The sequence below is a fragment of the Coniophora puteana genome (genome assembly GCF_000271625.1).
Source record: "Coniophora puteana RWD-64-598 SS2 unplaced genomic scaffold CONPUscaffold_10, whole genome shotgun sequence".
NCBI lineage: Eukaryota > Fungi > Basidiomycota > Agaricomycetes > Boletales > Coniophoraceae > Coniophora > Coniophora puteana.
In genome coordinates, this window is record NW_006913062.1 from 963,997 (window position 1) to 982,514 (window position 18,518).

General features: G+C 50.7%; 8 protein-coding genes across 8 annotated transcripts; 2 read left to right on the top strand and 6 right to left on the bottom strand.

The window, feature by feature from the left end:
* Nucleotides 1-95: 95 nt before the first annotated feature.
* CONPUDRAFT_145654 (uncharacterized protein) lies at nt 96-2,324 on the bottom strand. The gene is made up of 9 exons (XM_007773260.1): nt 2,194-2,324; nt 2,107-2,141; nt 2,037-2,048; nt 1,898-1,980; nt 1,643-1,845; nt 1,465-1,581; nt 1,283-1,402; nt 658-1,235; nt 96-609 (listed from the first exon to the last, which is right to left on the bottom strand). Exons 7-9 carry the CDS (start codon nt 1,296-1,298, stop codon nt 208-210), a joined length of 996 nt encoding a protein of 331 aa, XP_007771450.1. The 5' UTR covers nt 1,299-1,402; nt 1,465-1,581; nt 1,643-1,845; nt 1,898-1,980; nt 2,037-2,048; nt 2,107-2,141; nt 2,194-2,324; the 3' UTR covers nt 96-207.
* A 1,019-nt stretch (nt 2,325-3,343) lies between these two features.
* Nucleotides 3,344-5,746, bottom strand: CONPUDRAFT_83833 (uncharacterized protein; the record flags this gene model as incomplete). The annotated part of the gene is made up of 7 exons (XM_007773261.1): nt 5,532-5,746; nt 5,372-5,462; nt 5,120-5,311; nt 3,875-5,038; nt 3,712-3,823; nt 3,554-3,658; nt 3,344-3,486 (listed from the first exon to the last, which is right to left on the bottom strand). Coding segments are annotated over exons 1-4 (1,037 nt in total), but the record flags the coding sequence as incomplete, so codon positions are not given.
* A 730-nt stretch (nt 5,747-6,476) lies between these two features.
* CONPUDRAFT_61286 (uncharacterized protein) lies at nt 6,477-7,460 on the bottom strand (the record flags this gene model as incomplete). The annotated part of the gene is made up of 1 exon (XM_007772960.1): nt 6,477-7,460. A coding segment is annotated over one exon (984 nt), but the record flags the coding sequence as incomplete, so codon positions are not given.
* A 1,529-nt stretch (nt 7,461-8,989) lies between these two features.
* Nucleotides 8,990-9,834, top strand: CONPUDRAFT_167429 (uncharacterized protein; the record flags this gene model as incomplete). Its single annotated transcript, XM_007773262.1, has 4 exons — nt 8,990-8,996; nt 9,050-9,165; nt 9,222-9,676; nt 9,726-9,834. 4 exons carry the CDS (start codon nt 8,990-8,992, stop codon nt 9,772-9,774), a joined length of 627 nt encoding a protein of 208 aa, XP_007771452.1. The 3' UTR covers nt 9,775-9,834.
* A 414-nt stretch (nt 9,835-10,248) lies between these two features.
* CONPUDRAFT_138702 (uncharacterized protein) lies at nt 10,249-12,281 on the bottom strand. Its single transcript, XM_007773263.1, has 7 exons — nt 12,007-12,281; nt 11,796-11,891; nt 11,599-11,740; nt 11,309-11,550; nt 10,815-11,245; nt 10,474-10,758; nt 10,249-10,424 (listed from the first exon to the last, which is right to left on the bottom strand). The coding sequence occupies exons 1-7, from the start codon at nt 12,117-12,119 to the stop codon at nt 10,318-10,320; spliced, it is 1,416 nt and encodes a 471-aa protein (XP_007771453.1). The 5' UTR covers nt 12,120-12,281; the 3' UTR covers nt 10,249-10,317.
* Nucleotides 12,282-14,713: 2,432 nt separating this feature from the next.
* Nucleotides 14,714-16,143, top strand: CONPUDRAFT_145657 (NAD(P)-binding protein; the record flags this gene model as incomplete). Its single annotated transcript, XM_007773264.1, has 9 exons — nt 14,714-14,747; nt 14,815-14,996; nt 15,059-15,174; nt 15,239-15,300; nt 15,360-15,447; nt 15,505-15,734; nt 15,793-15,842; nt 15,899-15,913; nt 15,966-16,143. 9 exons carry the CDS (start codon nt 14,714-14,716, stop codon nt 16,095-16,097), a joined length of 909 nt encoding a protein of 302 aa, XP_007771454.1. The 3' UTR covers nt 16,098-16,143.
* Nucleotides 16,144-16,261: 118 nt separating this feature from the next.
* CONPUDRAFT_60543 (uncharacterized protein) lies at nt 16,262-16,462 on the bottom strand (the record flags this gene model as incomplete). Its single annotated transcript, XM_007772916.1, has 1 exon — nt 16,262-16,462. A coding segment is annotated over one exon (201 nt), but the record flags the coding sequence as incomplete, so codon positions are not given.
* A 636-nt stretch (nt 16,463-17,098) lies between these two features.
* Nucleotides 17,099-18,435, bottom strand: CONPUDRAFT_60598 (RNI-like protein; the record flags this gene model as incomplete). The annotated part of the gene is made up of 2 exons (XM_007772920.1): nt 17,099-18,115; nt 18,163-18,435. The coding sequence occupies 2 exons, from the start codon at nt 18,433-18,435 to the stop codon at nt 17,099-17,101; spliced, it is 1,290 nt and encodes a 429-aa protein (XP_007771110.1).
* Between the last annotated feature and the right edge of the window lie 83 nt (nt 18,436-18,518).

Sequence of the window (18,518 nt, forward strand, 5' to 3'; positions counted from 1 at the left end):
GGCAGGCATCTGGAAACAAGTCTTAGCATTGGAATGCAAACATACCCAAAAAAGCGCTTATGACGTAGGTCAGATACTTCTAGAGCAAGCACATTGGAGGATTCATTTCATAAGTATCTACATGCGGTGTATGAAACAGAACATCATGTAATCGTGTATCAGTCTGACGTAGTAGTTTGCCGCTTGTGATTGTCATTGGATGCGGGGTCAGACATGGAAGACATATTGCGTTTTGTAACCGTCTGCTTCCAGCAACTGCGTGTTAGACATGCCATCATAGACACGGAAGAAACCACGTACAGGACGCTCCACGTCCGATGCTTTCGCAATGCGGGTGATCCTCGTAAAAGATAGAAACACCTTGAGAGTACGACGCCTTGAAGGATTGGAAGCGACCACGAGGTCAAAGGTTGCGGCAACCTCCACAAAATCTCCCTTCGCAAGCAGCATGTGCGGTAGAGGGCTTGTGGAACCAACAGGCCCTGCGGCAAGCAAGGCAGGTTGTGTCGCCAAACGCCAACCTGTGGGGATCCGGTCATGGAGATTGTAGGGATCATCTAGTGCGAACGGATCGGAGGCGGCATCAGCGCCTGCTGCCGAGGTAATGACCTGTGTGGAAGTGAGTCAAATGTACGCATGAAGCGAAGAAAATGGAACCTTTTCAAACACACGGTGGTGCAATGACACGGTTCGGCCAAAGACGGGTCGGATACCTTCTACTGGGATGCCGAGTACGAGGCTACTGAAGTTAACAAAGTTATTCAAAGGTGTCGTCGTCTTCTCCCAGATGTTGCGCCGACCACCAGCATAGAGAGTGACATGGTGGCCCGCCATCTTTGTCATAGATGCCTCCCTGCATTTGTTAGCTACTAGTGCACAGGAATGGAAAAGACTGACGCACCCTCTCCAGTCGCCGAATGTCGTGACATTGACTGACTTCACAAAGCCATGTAACAGCACCCCAACACGACGATGAGAAGGGAGTGGCCCGAGATCATGAGATATAGTATACACGTAAGTGAGCACCTTGCGACGGTGACTGTCCCCAATCGCTGGGTCGTCTTGAACGGTTGCCCACATTGCGAGGCGCTCGATATCAGCGGGCACATGTCTACGAGACAATGTCTCAGTTATTTGTTGTGACCCGCCAGAGACTTCGACATCGGGATGAAGCCGTTGTATGAAAGGGAGTATGTCATCGGTCCATTGTTCGAGTACAGGACGGCCATCCGAAGCTGAGTGCAGTGTCAGGAGCAAATGGTATGGTGCATAAAAGACTTACTAGTAAGGAGGGACATGGTGGAATGCGAAAGAGAAGGATGAGGTCTCACTTGCGTGCGCTATTATGGTAAGCTGACGTATTGCTCCGTGTCGAATAGGGGAATAGGGGTTATGGAATGGACTTGAAGAGGAATGTAGTGTTAAGTACATAGCCGATTGAACAGACATAAGAATTTAGCGCACCAGTCGAGAACTACAAACCCCCATCCATGTCATCCCACATTGCCAACCTCCCGCCGGAGACCAAACTTCGAGTGTTCTTCTATGCAGATGCCCGCCTACTCGTTGCGCTATCAATGACTTGCCGCAGCATGCGACAGTTAATCATGGCGTATGTGAATCAACGCATATACTCGCTCACCCGCGGATTTGTACCCAGCACCTCAGCCTTTCTAGCAATGCTCGACTCCGCGCTGGCAGTTGTTTCAGGGGATATAGCGCTTCAGGTGGTGTCCGCAGAAGATAGTGTAACGTGGGAGGCAGATGGCATGATGTTGCTCGTCCCGGCATGGAGAGAGGAGTATGTTGTCGAGTATTTGGTGTCCATAGGATATGTCTTCGACGCTGGGAGAACCATCAGAAGGACAGGAGCAACAACGAACGAAAGGTCATTCACCTCGTACCACAGCACCAGCACCGGACGTTTTGTCGACATAGTGTCAGTCCATGGGCATGACGGCCGCGTTGGAGTGTATACTGCTGCAAGTACCGCGGTCATGAACTACTTCAACGGGCACGGAATCTATGCTGCGTACCCTGGACACGCCCTTCAAGAGCATGGGTTAGTAAACCCATTAGCAAGAACGGATTCGGACGTACACGTACGGGCTACTGGAGAGCAGATTTTGAGGTACTGGGAGCTTGGATTCGAGATCACTGCATGCAAAGCGACAGGATGCAATCGATCCTCACCTTCATGGTCTCGCCGCTGCAAGTCTGTGGATTGCGCCGAGAAGGTCCGCCGGTCATCAGATAGTGCAAATCTAGTGTTGACCATAAAGGATAGGTCGGTGGGTGTTAGAGGCGGACTGGTATGGGAGTGGGTGTTGGGCGGAAGGAGATGCGGAGTAGGGAATGGGCTGCCGTGGCGGAGGGGATATGTTCGGGAGGTTCGGGAACTGAAGAGAGCGTAGAGTATTAAGATGTAGGCAACAAGAATATCGATAGCAAGTCCTATATATGCGTACATAGCCTTATGGATATGTTCAACAGATGGCGTGTAACATGTAACGTTTGGAACTTGCAGGTCAAGGAATGACGGAATGGTCGGGGTGAGAGCGTGTGAATGCGGCGCGAGTGGCGGAGGCCACCCCGTCTAAGCGTTTGAGTTCTTCCTTGAAGTCGTGCGCTGCTGACTTGTGCAAGTCGATTGCTGTGAACGGCCTAAGGATGGCGAGGTTGTCCAATGATGTCGCACGAGATAGCATGACATAAATATTCTGCAGTGAATTGGCACTGACAAGGTCAACAACAACCGATGACATGGTACGTCCCTGCGCTTTGTAATCGATCATACACCACGCAGGAAGTAACGGCAACTGAGTTCTTGAAACCCAGTACCCCGATTCGTGAGCGGGATCGTACTTAAAAGAACGTGGTAGAGGAAAAATAGGCACAACACCAGGCTCCAGGCCGTCTACTTGAATATCCGAGCCGGGAATGAACACATATGCACACTCCGCATATCGCCGCCCATGGTCATCCACTGAATACTTGAGTGCCGTTAATGTTCCCTCAGAACCATTCACTACTCCCCCACCGAGAGACAGATTTTCAGTAATCATCACCGGCATGCCTACCACAAGAGGGAGACGGCTCAATGAGTCTTTTGTGGTAGATGAGGTGAGTTGCCATAGCATGAACTGTAGCTTGCTGGATACCGACTCTCCATCCTGTTTGTCTTTGCAGTAATACCAATGCATCTCAGTACCAGAACTGGCAGCAAACGATCGTGCCTTTTCAGCGTTTATCTGATCTCTAAGGGACTTCCAACCCACTATAACAGGTGCGTTTTGAAACTTAACCAATGATTGTGGATCTTTTGACTTCAGAACCGACAGAACGCGTGCATTCAGAGTAACGAAGTCTGCAGGCAAGCCATCTGCATTCCCAATCTTAGCTGGGCGGCCCAATCGTATTCGGTTTAGCAGGGATATGAACATGGGGTCACGACGTGCCCGCATGTTTTGTTTGAGCTCGACAACGGTGTGTACCTGCCGCCATAAATAGATCCCTTGAAGGCCAAGCTGACCTGTTGTTGCATGGGAAATAGATGGTCTGATTTCTTTGACAAGGGAGTATGCGAACAACGACGATTGTTTGGGAGGAGGGAGCTGTCCCATGTCACCAGCAAATATGACGTGAACCCCACCAAAAGGTAAAGTACTCGAGCTTCCATCTCCAAACTTTGCCGCTGAAATTCTTTGCGAGATCTGGGCAAGCAGCTTTGCACCAATCATCGAAACCTCATCTATAATGAGATACCAAACAGTTCGCCATATCTTTTCGAGGTCTTCAACCTTGAATCGGAATTCAGAGCCAGGTAAGAACGTCAAAGCATGTATTGTATATCCACCAATGAGAACAGCAGCAGATCCCGTCGGGGCAGACAGCAGCAACTGATCCAGAGTGCCGCAGCGACGGAAAAGATCTACAACCGCACGAATAACATGTGATTTCCCTGATCCTCCTATTCCACTCATGAACATCAACAGCTGTTCTGGCTTCCGCCAGAGGTAATGCTCTGCAACAGTCAAGAATGCTTGCAGCTGCTCGGGATTCTCACGGAGGTGAAAGGATTCGATTACAGATTCGATGATGGATTGCTTCACGTCGTTAGGGAGCATACTAGGCTGGTGTGGAAGAAACTCTCCCGCTACATCAACTGAGAGCTCCTGAACGGTGGTAGAAGGGAGGAAGGACTCGGTATCGGCTCGGGGGCGGGTATTTCTCTCCTCCTCGGTCGCCTGAATGAACTCGGGCCGCTTCCTTTTCCGATGAGTCTTCATCGATTTGTCCTGGGACTTCAACATCGGCACGTCTCCAGGCTCCAACAGCGAGGGACTAGCAGTCTGTTGAGTTTCTGCGTGTTGTGTTGTCGAAAACAATCCTGCGGACGCGGCCTGTTGGAGGCCGTGAGTTCTACGAGCATGTTCAGTCGCGTCTGCACCGCTGTTTGTCGTATGTAGACTATTTTCAAGGGCATTGTCTAACGCATCATCTGGCAGATCTTCATCGCCTGGATTGACGATGTACGGATCCGACAGTAATGTTGCCTCGAACAGATGACGGTTGTCGAGCTGATCGACGTCAAATCCCATCTGTTGAAGTTCTTGGCCAAGTTCGGAATGGTTTTTTTTTGCATACACCTCCTTGGCGTCAGCACACTCATTCATCACGTCTAGGTTTTGTATAACATGCGACTCAAACGGTCCAAAGGTATGGGCGTTATGTGCATCCACCCATGTGTGATGACCTCCCTTCAAGTCAACGAAGGTACGCCACGGTTTGAATAGCAACAATAATATTCTGCAGTATTTCTCCTCGTCGGCATTTGGGCCGGACCTCTTTGGGAGATCACGAGACAGGAGAACAGGAACAGAACGTTTGCCTCGAAGCGCCATTACATGTGAGTTGTACTGAGGGTGCGCAGGGTCTGAGAAGCGGACCCGACCTCCTGCAGAGTGAATACCATTATCTTGATTTCTGTCGAACTCAGCGTTGGCATCTTCAGCAACCTCGTCTACGCGTTCGCCCGGTAAGTCATGTTCCTGGTCAGGGAAGCCACCATCATTATCTAGCGGATCATCGTTGCCTCCGTGCTCATCATCGTCAGCAGATGCGCCGTTGCGCACTATACCGAACGCAAGCTGCTCATGCTTTGTCATTTGAAAAATCCGGACGGATGCAGCGAAGTCGTACAGGGACAACCGAGCGAACTCGTGTTCTATCCCGCGATACTGGTAGTTCTTCAAATGGCTACTCACAACGACACCGTCGCGCTCGTCCAAGGAAAAATGGGTCAACGATGGTGGGTCATCGCCCTCAGCGGTTGCGTTGCTTTCCACGAGCGTATGTTCCTGTGCCTCAGACGTCTCCCATCGCCACAATGACTGATCAAATTCATACAATCGTACCCTCTCAAAGGAGTGGCTCGTGTAACGATCTCCGCCTGTGCAAAGGTAGTTCATCACTTGCTGTTGTGAAGTCTCTTGCCGTGCCATCATGGAATTGACACACTTTGTAAGCAGGTTGCGAGCCCGGGATCGCAACGGTGTCTCGGCATCGTTGACGTACTTGTCCGTGTATCGTTTCACGGCGTAGTCGAGTGCCGTCATGCCAACATGCAGCTGAAGATCGAGTTTTGTCACATAATCAGTAATGTAAAACACAAGAGCTTTGGCAGCTTCTCCCGACCCTACATACTTTATATCCATGTTGCATTGCAATAAGAATATCATGACTGGGTTATAATTGTTGATACGGGGATGCAGGCGACGGAGCAGTATGGACCCTGTCGCGGGATCGATAGTACTGACCGCGCGTGTACTTCCATCGATGCGCATCCGACAGTGCGCGTCGTCACGAGGGTCTCCGCGCTTGTTGTGCTTAAAACAGGTATCAGTGTGTTCATGCCAGTTAGCAATGATAACAAGCGCAGCTACGAAACCAATAAATGCGAGCGCAAACGACCAATCATCAGTGGTCCGACGATCAGGCTGGGACTGAACACGTGGGTCTAGTGTGCCCGGGGTGCGAGGGGGCCGCTCAGGAGGCACATTGTTTTGAACCTCAGTCGTACCTGGCAACTCACACTTGATGTTAGCTTCTAACCACCGCATAACATGCTGTTTGTAGCCCTCATCTGTGGCCATCTTATCCCGTAACGCCTGAGGGTTTGGGTTTCCTTTAAGCCAAATCAACATATGACAGTGCAGCGACCCGCGCCCTTGCGCCTCAACCATGCCATAGTAAGCTTCACATGTTCCAAATAGGCCGGGCCCTTTACGACCATAGCGCAAGACACTCTTTATGAAGGAGCATATCTGCATATCGAAAGCCACAGCTGCATGGTAAGGATGATTTGCCACATGCTTCGCGCGGTCGAAGGAATCCATGACTTGCCATTCGCCGGTAGATATACCAGACACCATCGCTAGAACGGTGCTGCCGATGTCGTATGGATTGATGGTAATGAACAGCGCAGGCGTGCCATACATGGGGAGCATGGCTCGAACTTCGTTCCGCCGGGCCAGCTTGTAACCCGGGCTTCCAGGTATGTTGGTGGATGTGAACTGGACCTGACGTAACAGTTGGACAGCCTTGCGCTCGAGGTGAGTGACGGGCGATGCGCGAGGATCTTTCTTCCATTTGGCAGCAAGGTCCACCAAAGCTGGCGCAACCTCAAGCAGTTCACGCTGAATTACCATCTGCGTGCTCTCGGGCACCGTAAAGGATGAGTTTTGTCTCACATTTCGTTTTTGAACGACATTCCACATGATAAACGGGAACACAGGATCACCAACAAACTTGGATTGATGTCGCCTCAACATATTTTCAGTCTGAGCCTTGATCGATATCTTCTGCGATGGCAATCGTGCAGGGTGATTGAACGCCCCGATACCGAACATGTCCAGGTGCGGGAACAATGAGGATAGAAAGCATGGGTCATCCTCCGACAAGAACGAGGAACCCGACCTTGCCCATATGAACCTATTCCTATTGAGGACATGTGTCAATGCGATGTGTTTCATCTCCTCTCGCGATCCCACAGATCGCTCTCCGGCTGTGTAACCAACACTTGGTAACACAAAATCTCCGTCCCGATAATAATCGGCGTCGGCCGCAGACGTGACGTGCGAGGAAGTAAACGTTTCAGCATTGATGACATTATCATGCCCTTCTAATGTGCAGACCTGCATTGCTCTGAGGGGCGCGCGTTCGAGACTTGCATGTTCGGGGTAAAATAAGTTGTTCAGATTCTCCTCAGAAAACTGCACGTCTGCTTCGCGGTAGAAAGGGTTGTTCTCAACTAGAAAACTGATTAGGGTACGCACAATGGATTTCGAAGCCAACAGAGGCTTAAAATGCAAGAGTGTATCGCGTGTAACCCGAGCAGACGCCCCAGTGAACAAGACGCATATACTATTGCCCACGTCGTCATCCGCGGGTGGCAACATAGTGCGGAGACTGGTAGAATCCTGCGGCAGTATAGCTACATTCCCCTTGACGTATTGCTGCGATAATGCTTCAGGCAAGCGCGCGGACGATGTTCCCGGTTTTTGTGAGTACAAATGCATGATCCTAGTACTACGCGCGCGCGCAACAAGGGCAAGGTCAACAGGTGATGCAAGCGCTAATGCGTCCCGAACGGGCTGCGGGATATGCTCTTCGGCGTAGTACTGGAAATTCGCTAGTGAATTCCTAGGCTGGCGGGGAGGGCTACCTCGAAGGGTGCGAAGGCACGATGTGCACAAGGTAATATCGCTGCGGCTACCGCCATCTAATAACCCACCTGGGTCAAGGATGGCTCGATCATACAGCTCAATGCTGTAAGTCCGTGGAAGCAGCTCCTCCGGGATAAAATCATTTCTCAGCAATTGTAATGGAATACTATTAGGGTGAACAACATGTAGCTTACGCTTCAGGACCTCGTACGCGCACGAGGCACATACTCCCGTTTGCATATTTTCCTCGTTATATTGGTCTTGCCACTCCTGAATGATCGAATCCCGCAGGGTGTCATCAGACATGTAAGGAAAATCGGGCCCCTCACCGAGGAACGAATCTAATGCATACCTCTCGCGATGCGCGGTACTGTTCTGGTCTCGATACTGTTGTAACCGCTCGGGGGGCCGATGGCTGAGATATTCAGTGATGACATCTCGTCGTTGCGCATCCACCACTTCCCGTGCGCGAAACGTATCGTGTGGATCAGGTAGCTGGGGAGGGCGAGTGTCTCGACGGGGAGTTAAAAGCATCTTGAACACTATTATCGCACATGAACAAGCCTGACTGCACCGATGAACGCGAAGAGTGTCTCGGAGGAAGTCTTTTGGATCTGCTCGCCGAAATCGAATACCGTGCAGCGTGCACAACGTCCGGTAGTGATCAACTTGAAAATGGGTGTAAAGTCTCATGAGGTCTTCAAGTTCTTTAACGCGGAGGAACAGGAATGGTCCATTAGGATACAAAGTCGTGTCCGCCAGATCCGGCTGCGCGCCTTCTCGATGAACAGAATGAACTGAGAAATACTCGCGCAAAAGCGCACTGGAGGCTGTAACGAGCCCATCTTGAGCATTTAGCTCGGGGGAGACGATGAAGTCGGCGATGCGCATGATGTAGACCTATGTAGACACTCGCGACGAACGCGTGGAGCGTGCAGCAGGGAGGGCGATTGTGCAGCGGCAAGAAGTGCCCAAAAAGGGAGCGAAGCCATGCAATGTCCAGAATGCGTCAATCGCAGCATAAATTTGGGTTCCGAGACGAGACATAGAAGTCTCAGATCGCGCCGTTCTAGCGGAAGGGTTGATGGCTGAGGTTTTGGAGTGAATCCGACTTGCATACCTCCAAGTCGTCCGCACTACCAACCTCCATATGTCATCCAGGTCTTCCCCTGGATGTGCGTGCTACGCGCAGCACGCCACATACGCGACATTTTTCCTTCCAATTGGGCGTCTTCTCCAACCCGGTGCGAGGATCACATCTCATGTCGTGTCGAAGAGGCTTACTCCAATTCAAGGTGGACGACTGTTAACCCAGATTTTAGGCGGTGTTGCGCTCGAACGCACTGTATCAGACCAGGTACTGGCAGTCTTGCGCCGCGTACGTCCACATCAGTCTGTCCCCGGGCGCGACATTGAGCGCATCGTAGCGAGCCTGTCTGTATGTCAATGTCAATGTCAATGTCACCGCGATGCATGTCTGACCCCAATGAACAGGGTGACAGAATCCAGTACACGCACACGGGATCCGCTTCGTTGTTCGATCTCGGCCGCGCTCAGTCCATCATCCTCGCGTCTCAGAGCATTCCGTTCAGGTCCCGCTTTCATCGTGTCGCGTCATATGTCGTCCAATTCGACATCCATACCACGGGCGACCCAGTTGCTGTGCTGGCGCTGTTCTTAGTTTGGTTCAAGCGAGTCTATTGTGCCGACCTCCCATCTAATCGTGAGGGCGTGGTCCGCATTGGTTATATTCTCGTCGACCACGGCGTAATCGGCGTACTGCTATGCGATGCCTCAGTTGACGTTTTCATGGATATCAGCGGCAATGGGATGGTAAACCTGACAAACGTGGTCAATACATCTAGGCTGTTCGTTATATGGAGCTCCGATGCAAATATGTCACAAGGCGACGTGGAGCGTTCGGTCCGACAGATGAGACGATTGCTACGGTAAGATAATGGTAACGATGTCAGGTCTTTGCTTACATACAACGTGCAGTCCGTTAGGACTAGACACCCATGGCGCGCCTGATGTTTCAAGGGCGTAGGACGTTCTCACCGGGGAGATATTTACCAAGGGAGCATGAAGGTTATTATATCAGTTGACCCTCCTTTGTGCTCGTGAGTTTATCGCTGTGACGAGATCCAGACTTTATAGCTGCAGAGTGTATGGGAAGGCACCATGCAGGAGAGTAAACGTGCCGCGTCATTGATGCGCGTTTGCTGTATCGGATTTCGGATCCGGCACCGGGTGAATGAAGTAGCCTGTGAGGAATGCTGTTTCGGAGAAAAAGTCGCGAGAGCGAGCTAGCACACCTGGCCCCTTTGGTTCCAGGAAAACCCCCCGGTTTGGGACAAGACGATAAACAAGAGCAATTAGTTTTTAGCAGCACGTGATCAGCGAGCCGTCTCCGGCGATATATGACAGCTCTCTGAACACGCCTGGAGCCTAACGGATCCAGGAACAAGGCTGCTAGAATGAAGACGCTGACACCAAACCTCTTGATTACCCGCCCACTCGACGGAAGTCATGCGCACTAGTTCTAAACGAGTAATCAACATAACCAAGCACCGGGCCCGGAATGTTATTTCTAGCTCTGTGCCTGTATAACCTCGAAGTACGTCGTATACTCCTCTGGAGTCATTAGTTCTTGGTCCTCTTCCGTTACCTGGCTGAACTGCTTTGCAACGCCATGGACTATGGTAATATGATAAGCGTATTCCAAGCAAAACACAAATTGACGTACCATAAACTATAGGATCGTCTGCTGCGGCATCCGCAGCAGTGCCGATGACTTCGTCTGTGCTCTCCGCAGGTATGATGGAATCGGCAGGCTCTGTCTTCGCGTGTTTCTGCGAAGAGGGCCCCTCGTCCTCCCGCGAACGAGATCGTTTTCGGTAATCGTTCAGTGAGTCCAGGTACTGTATATTGGGCTTCTGTTCCTCTTCTTCATCGCTGCCAGGTCCTGACGGAGTTGCTTGCGTAGAAGCCGCATTCGATGCCGCCAAGGAAGCGTAGTACTGGTCATAATCTATATCATGCCGTTCATCAATACAAAGCTTGGGGTTGAATAGGCAAGAAAGTTACAGTCCGCTTCTTGGTTGATCACAGGTTTGACATCCTCGGTGACGGTCGTCACTTGTGTTTGGCGCGAAGGCCCAGAAACTCCGAGGCCCTTGAGCATGTCATCATTCGACAGCGTTGTGATAGGTCCTCCATTCCCGTGAGCCTCGTTTCGCTCGTTTTCCTGTATGCCGAGCGCCGTGAGGTCACCCGTAATCGTACTCTTGAGATGCCATGCTGGTAGCGCGTTCTGCTGTCGTTTCGCTGCGGCCTCGGCATCTCGCTCTTGTCGCCGCGTCAACTCGTCCTTGTCCATTGACAGCATGATTCCGACACCATCATCGCGGGCCGTGTTGCCCGAAGATCCCGCAATTTTGAGTCCTCCACCCGGTCCACCATTCTTCAGCCTTTCTGGGTCGATGACGTTAGCCTTTATCCATGCCGGAACATCCAACCTGGTGAAGGAAGTAAGGCAAGCTGTAATTTCCGAAGATGATCGTACGAGATGATAGACGTACGACGGTATAATCATGGACTCCGTCTTTCGTAGTCCTTCTATTATGAAGCGAATCTGTCTGTTGAATCGCTGCATGCGGTCTTTGCTGCCTTTCACGTTCTCCGCGTTCTCATTGTCGATTACTTCGGCATGACAGTCTTCGCAAACCAGCTTGTTTTGCATGAAGTCCATCAATTTGTCAACTTCCAGAGACGTGTAAGACTTGTTGCATTGGGGGCATATATAACCTTTGTTGTCGAGTTCCTAACCGAGCTCAGTAGCGGAAGCGTAGGCCAGCTGAAAGAAACGTACATTACGAAGCCCCGAGTCTATTATCCGACGCATTTCCGCTATCCGCCATTTGACAACGTCGCAAAAGTGCTTGTAGTTAATGAAGTAGTATTGCCTTCCCACTGACCGCTGAGCGCCCTCCTTCAGTTCGTTCTGGCGGTACCTGCAGATGAATGAGCGGGGGCAAATATCCCAAGCTTTCGACGATACGTCCTTACACTTGTACTAGCTGATCGTTATTCAGGACGGCCATGAGTTTGTTGAGTTCCTTCGCCTGAAGCCCCATGCGGCCTGCCAGATCATCATCCTTCAAACTGCGTGGACGGAAGGGCACGAAAAAAGTGGTTATTTCATACGGACAAGACGATAACATTTTTTGACATGTTCTTTAGTGAACTACATGTGTGCATTCACATCGTAAGCACTCACACCGGATGTCGGGCGAGTTGGTCCAAAACGATGGAGAACTTGGGCTCGTAGAAGCCTCGAGATACATGCTGTACGAGGATACGGAGCGTCTCCTGGTCTTCTCGTGTCGCCATTCAAGAATCTCCCGAGGTGCCGATGGTTCAGCTGCCAGAAGCTCCGCCAGAAGCGAGCTGACCGTCGGCCACGTCTGAGCGCGTTCGACTGAATGAGTGTAAGCCTGCGACTTGAGATTTCAAAGTTTCACAGCTGGAACTGGATGTGACCGTGCCAGGACGAGGACACTTTCGGCAAGGTTGCAGCTCTCGGTGGTCTCGGTCATCTGTTACCCCCTTGTCACCTTTGTCACGCAGTCACAAGTTTACTCCGCTTACCAGCTCGTTGATCTTCTGTAGCCAATCAATGCACCGTGATACTACAGGTCTGTCGACTCGAGCGTCTTGCCCGCTGCTGGCCTTTCCGCTTCGCATTTGATGGCCGCCAGCTTATGAGGTTGTTCATAACACGGGCCCATTGACAATTTTATTGCTTGTCGTATTCTGACTGTTCAATATTCAATCTCCAGGGCTCTTTCCACAGCTGTCTCGGCTGAATCGACGAAGGGGAGACTCGGACTCCACGCTCCAACACACTCTACGGCGCTCGAAATGCTCTTCCCCGACGTCATCTCATAAAACTATTCTCAAAATCCTTAGCATCTGGAACTATCTGTTGTATTCCAGAAGTTTCCTTAATCACTAGAGGCTATTGTTGGGTGATACGTCCAACATCACTGGCACGCATCAGATCGAGGTGCGACTAACACCACTTAGCCTTGCAGTTGGTGGCTCTATTCCTCCGCATCAACTAAGCTAGTACCTCTCTCCTCCTCTCAAGTTTTACTAACGGTTTTATGCATGTTTATTAAGCGGAAGGACACGCTGGCGCCCGTTTAAGCGGCAGCTAACTCGTTCAGATGAAACGGCTAAAGCTCCGGAGCAGCTCAAAGATACCTAAATTCTTCATTGAAAGCAGATCTTTCAGGATGAGAGCACGCTTCCGTTTTCGATAGTGGTCACGGCCGCCATGCGACGGCCATCATCAGTCGGAGGCCGTTTGCCAGACGCTTTGACTTCTTACTGCAGCGATGCCTATGGCTTTGGTCACTCGGCGGAGAAACATCGCCCACGCAGCAAGCTTCACATCTATCAAAATCGTGCCTCTCGTGTCCGCCATCTAGGCGGTGAGCTGCTCACGAAAGCCCGTTCAATTAAAGAACAAGTAGCCTTGACTTTGCCGCCTGGCATCCCTCGGACTTGTGTTCCGCCGACTCATGCGTCAGGGCCAGGACGTGTCATACCTTACCTGGAATCATTACGACAGAAAGGACCCTTATTACATGTGAGTATAAAGCCTAAAAGGTCTATGGCGTTTGTTATGCGGTAAACATTTGTTTGACATGTGGTCGTCTGATTCGATGGCACCAGCGCTATGAATTTTTGTCCCACCTGAGCCAAAGCGGTGAGCGCAAGATGCTCACCTTGGGAAGACCCTTGGATGTCTTGGCTCTGGCGATGACCGCAGGTCTGCTGACGATGCATACAAGAAAAGGTTCATCTTCGCATGCATGCACTCCATTATCAACATCATGTACCGCCGATGAGGTTCCACATTGGTTCTTCATGACGGTTCACCGGACTTGACTGCCTCTCTAATACAAACTGGCTGGTTCCGTTTAAAATACCGACGGATTTGAAACGGACTCTCTGCTTGTCTTTCCGGTCAGCGGGAAATGCCTGGCGGCCCCCGTGTTATTGATCCGCCCGTCGTATGGCTTAATGCCATACCCAAGTGGTCACGGAGTGGATACTATTGCTGATGCATTAGCCCCTGACCTACATCCGACGATTTGAAGATTAATACGTTCTAAGTTGGGCCGAACATGTGGGAGGTTATTTCAAGACCAGGTACCTGCGCAAGCCTTCGTATGTGTAAGCTATACCCTTGGATCGGCCTCCAACACCTCACGCGAACGACCTATCTGACTACTTGACAGAAAGTTTTGGGCATCTGGATGAGGCTTTGCTGCCGCAGTGGCGCACGGTTTCTTGCGTCTTTTATCTCTTTACGAACAGAGCCGCATCATCCCAAGCTCCACCGTCTCGGTTTGGCCTCGGCCCTTAGATTCTGCCCTGTCCTGCCCTTAAAGTAGGATTGGGTAGTCATCCAGCCACCTTGGAAAGAAGCTTCATCCCGGCGGCTCGTACCTACGTTGCAAAGATAGAACCATTGATTTGGCACATGGATCTTGCATGGATCTGTCCCCAGTTCCGTCACTCACGTAAGTGCAGTCTTCGATTGTGCCCGATGTTTTCAATTCGGCTTCCTTAGAGGTTGTTTGTACAGCTGAGGCAACGCTCTCGCGGCGGCCTTGATCTACTAAAGCCTGCATTGAGTTGTGCCCCGCTAATGTTGCTGTCATCGCTTCACAATCGCCTCAACCAAGTTAGCATCACGGCCGCCGTCTGGCTCAGGCTTATGTGTATCACATCTGACAGTTGTTCCCAATACGAGCTATGGCAATACCTTCAGGCTACACCTTGGCTAATTTGACGTCAATTAACGGGGTGCGTCTGAGGAGTATAAAATCCCCCTGTGTTTCTTCAGAGTGGGCGTCATCAACTCCCCAGCTCACTCAGTAGTAGCTAAATCATCTTATAACCACACAAATATGACTCGCACTGTCGCAGTTTTCGGCGCCACCGGTACCCAAGGCACGTCCCCGATATGTTGCACGACTGTTCGGCCAATCGCTGACGGCTCTGCGCTTAGGTTCTGCTGTCGTCAAAACCTTGCTCGCCGATGGCACTTTCACCCCTCGCGCCATCACGCGCAACGCTTCGTCGGAGAGGGCACAGAAGCTGAAGGCGCTCGGTGTTGAAGTCGTTGAGGCCAACGCCTGGGACATCAGTTCCTTGAAGCGTGCTCTAACAAGCTGCGAAGGCGTCTTTGGAGTAGGCATTATATCGGCCTGCATTCAATTGGCCTTGGCTAACCACGTCATGGATATACAAAGGTTACAGACTATTACGACCCGAAGAACTTCGCTGAAGGCACGTCGAGTGAGACAACCATGGGCAAGAACATCGTTGATGCTTCGAAGGAAACTGACGTCAAATTCTTCATTTGGAGGTGGGTGAATTCATTTGCCTGACAAGCGCCACATTGACTCTTAGTCGCTAACAACTCGCTTCAGCTCACTTCCGCATGCGACAAGGGTCTCTAACGGCAAGTACCGCAATGTACACCACTTTGACAGTACGTCGTCATTTCATTCAACGGGCATTTCGCTCATCGGACTTACAACCGTTACACAGACAAAGCCAACGTCGAGGAATATCTACAAGAAGTCGGATTGCCCCACGCCATCCTGCACACGGGCTGGTTCTCTGAGAACAGCTGGAAGTAAGCCCCCCCATATTCGGAACTACTTAGTCCGACGAGTACTTATAAGGACACTAGTTATAACTGTGTTGCTCCCTCTGAAGATTCCTCGTCCTTGAACGTGGCGATTCCGAAGTACTCCGCCGATTCGCCGCAGTATATTCTTTGGGTTGAGCGCGACCTCGGCCAAGTTGCTCTCGCTCTTCTCAAGAGTTACGAGACTAAGAAAGAACAAGTACTTGGCCACCTCTTCTACGCGGTCAGCGCGAAGATGACTTACCCTGAGTTCGCCAAAGTTCTCGAGCGTAGTTAGTTGCACTTCTCCGCGTGCAAGACATGACTCAAACTAACGGTGCGACTATGTAGGTGTTGGGAAACCAGTCGACTTTATTTCGCCTGAGTCTACTGGAATGCAGGTCAGTCGCAAAATTTACTCTCTTTTCTTATTGGATATTGACTTTTATCATGTTAGGAAATGGATGAGATGGTTAGCCCCCTTCATCTGAGCCTTTACAAATCATGACTAACACTCTGTGTAGTATGCCTTCCAGTCCGAGTTCGGTCTGTATCCCGACGTTCAAATCCCCGACCCACGCCTCACCGAGCTCGGTGTCAAGTGGCACACGATGGACGAGTTCGCGCAGGAAGCAGCCAAGGCACGCTACGTGTAGATGGGTAAAAGCCCATGCCGCGAATTATCCCGCATTCAATATTGACTCATTTTTCACGTCGCTGTACTTCTATGATGTAATGATATTTATGAATGAAATGGTTGGACTGTATACAATGTGTATGCAACATTTTCAGTCCACATGCAGTCCGGATGTTTTGTGACCTATGAGCCATGCCCTGAGCTTTGGGGTGCACTCCTCAGAGGCCCTCGAGAAGCAAAGATAAAATACAAGGTAAAAAAGAAGCAATAAATATTGAGACCCGTAGGTCTACCACTCTGGAAAAGCGTGTCATCCTTGTGCAGGGGCCATGCTAATCTTCTCTGTATCGTTCCAATTTTTACGTATGTCACCCCGAAGGGGACATAAGGTTGAGGTTCGACCCGATGAATTCGGCAAAAGATTTGCTTTTGCTTTGAGTGACGGGGTGCCCTTAACAGGGGCTAATATTTAGTATCCAGTAGTGAATCCTAAGCGAGTCCTATTGCATGGCGATATTGATAGCTCTGCTCAAAGCGTACTCCAGTTATGCACTTCGAGTCGTGAATTTAAACTGCCAATGAACAGCTTCTGGACTGGGGCTACTGGTAAGTTTCTGAAGTTTTCGGAGTGTGTGTCTCGGAGTCTACCTATTAGCCATACATTGAAAGTGGCGTACATATAGATGATCACCCAATCCGATTATTGTGTACACTTCTTTCGTGTGAAGCCGAAAGGCAATTTAGTAAGATCCGTCGTCCTGGTTCCGTACCACGGTCTCGATGAACGAAATTAAAATCGTATGGTACCGGTCATTTCCAGAAGTATCTAAAAATGCAAACAACTATAACAAAGGGGGGTATAGTACACAAACAATGAGAGCAGCAGAAACAAAAATAGCATGAGAACACAGCACGTTCATGACAAGTATACAGTACACGTATGTACATGCACGGCATAGACGTCGTCCAGTTAATGGAAGGGCGTGCGTCCGTACAATTGGGTCAAGACGTGTCCGCCTTTTAGTTTGGTGAGTTTGATGGCATACGTTTTGGTTCGGGCTCAAAAACACGGCAGTCGACAGCTTCCAGATAGCGCCCCCGGTCTTCTTCCCTCCTGCAGCTAAGGCTGTGGGCGGCACCCATGCACTGGCCTTCCGCACAGCGCGTCGCTCCAGTAGCGGCCGACACGACCTCAAAGCCAATAGTTGAACCATAGAAGCTCGATGGATCGAGGAGACAGCCTCGACTGGCAGCTTTCTTTGGCGAGACGAGGAGTGGGGGAAGTGTGGAGGGTTTCGCAGCGTAGTTGTAGATACGGGCACATTGTGCTGAAGAGAGCATCGGTGCGAAGAAGGAGAGGATATACTGTTGGAGTTCGAGCGGAAGAGCGAAGAATGCAAAATTATTTCTGATAGGCTGGGATCTTGATTGCACTTGTGATACCTCGCCGGACCTTGCCTTGATAGATTTTGCTGATTGGAGGAGAAGTAGACGAGAGTAACGGAGAAGCACAAGCGCCTGCTCTTCGATTTGCTTCTTCCAATATTCATTACGACGAAGGAGGAGAGCTATTTCCTGCTCCAAGGCCTTCAATCGTTCCATTGTCTCCGGACCCCATGGCTCTTCGTCGACGTCGTCCAGAGGTGGTGGCCCGGGGAGCTGATTAGCGTGAACCTCAAGGTGCATGAGACTCCAATTCCCCCGTTCAATGGCTTGTTTTATCTCCCAAACACCACGGGCACCAAGGTTGTTACCACTGCACTTAAATGTTTGCACAGAACACTTGCGCTGTGGAATGCCTCTTTCGTCCGGGTCGCCGACTAGCCATTCAGCAATGGGTTGTGCAATATCGCTCGTACACCCCGCAGTGTTCATCTCTAGATCGACGAGATACTGTGACCGGAGGTTTCCGAGAAACTCTGCAATAAAACCATTGCCAAGGGCGTTGTTTCCAGATAGCGAGAGAAGCTGCAAACGGGACGAGCTCACAGCCTCGGCTAGGGCACCGGCCAGCACACCGTCAGAGCTCAGTCTGTTCTGCGAAGCTGTTAGAATGCCCGACAAGGAGTGCGACTATAGCTTACATTGGCCAAATATAGCGTTTTCAACGCTATGTTATCTCGCAGGAACTCTACTACCGCATACAGGCCCTGGCTTCCAATCTCGTTCCGGTTCAAGCAGATTTCTGTAAGGCTCGCGCGATGCTTCGCACCCGCATCCGACGTGAGATAACAGAACAAATGTGCAGTGCCCTCGTCTTGGAGTACATTATGATTAAGCACGAGTTTGGTGATACCATTTCGGCGTGTCTTTAGCTCATCGATAACTTTCTGAGCGCCTGCAAATATATGATGCATATCGGATCAAGAAGACAGGGGAGAGCTTTGAGTCCAGAAACACACCTTCAATGCCCAACAAGTCCTTGTAATGCCAAGTCAGA

Bases quoted from the DNA above. Each gene is read 5' to 3' on its own strand.
- CONPUDRAFT_145654 (XM_007773260.1), bottom strand. The intron at 610-657 runs GTTCCATTTTCT...ACTTCCACACAG, and splicing joins ACCACCGTGTGTTTGAAAAG to GTCATTACCTCGGCAGCAGG.
- CONPUDRAFT_138702 (XM_007773263.1), bottom strand. From the start codon at position 12,119: ATGGCGACACGAGAAGACCAGGAGACGCTCCGTATCCTCGTACAGCAT. The intron at 11,551-11,598 runs GTACGTTTCTTT...GAGCTCGGTTAG, and splicing joins TAGACTCGGGGCTTCGTAAT to GAACTCGACAACAAAGGTTA. The intron at 10,425-10,473 runs GTACGTCAATTT...ATATTACCATAG, and splicing joins AGACGATCCTATAGTTTATG to TCCATGGCGTTGCAAAGCAG.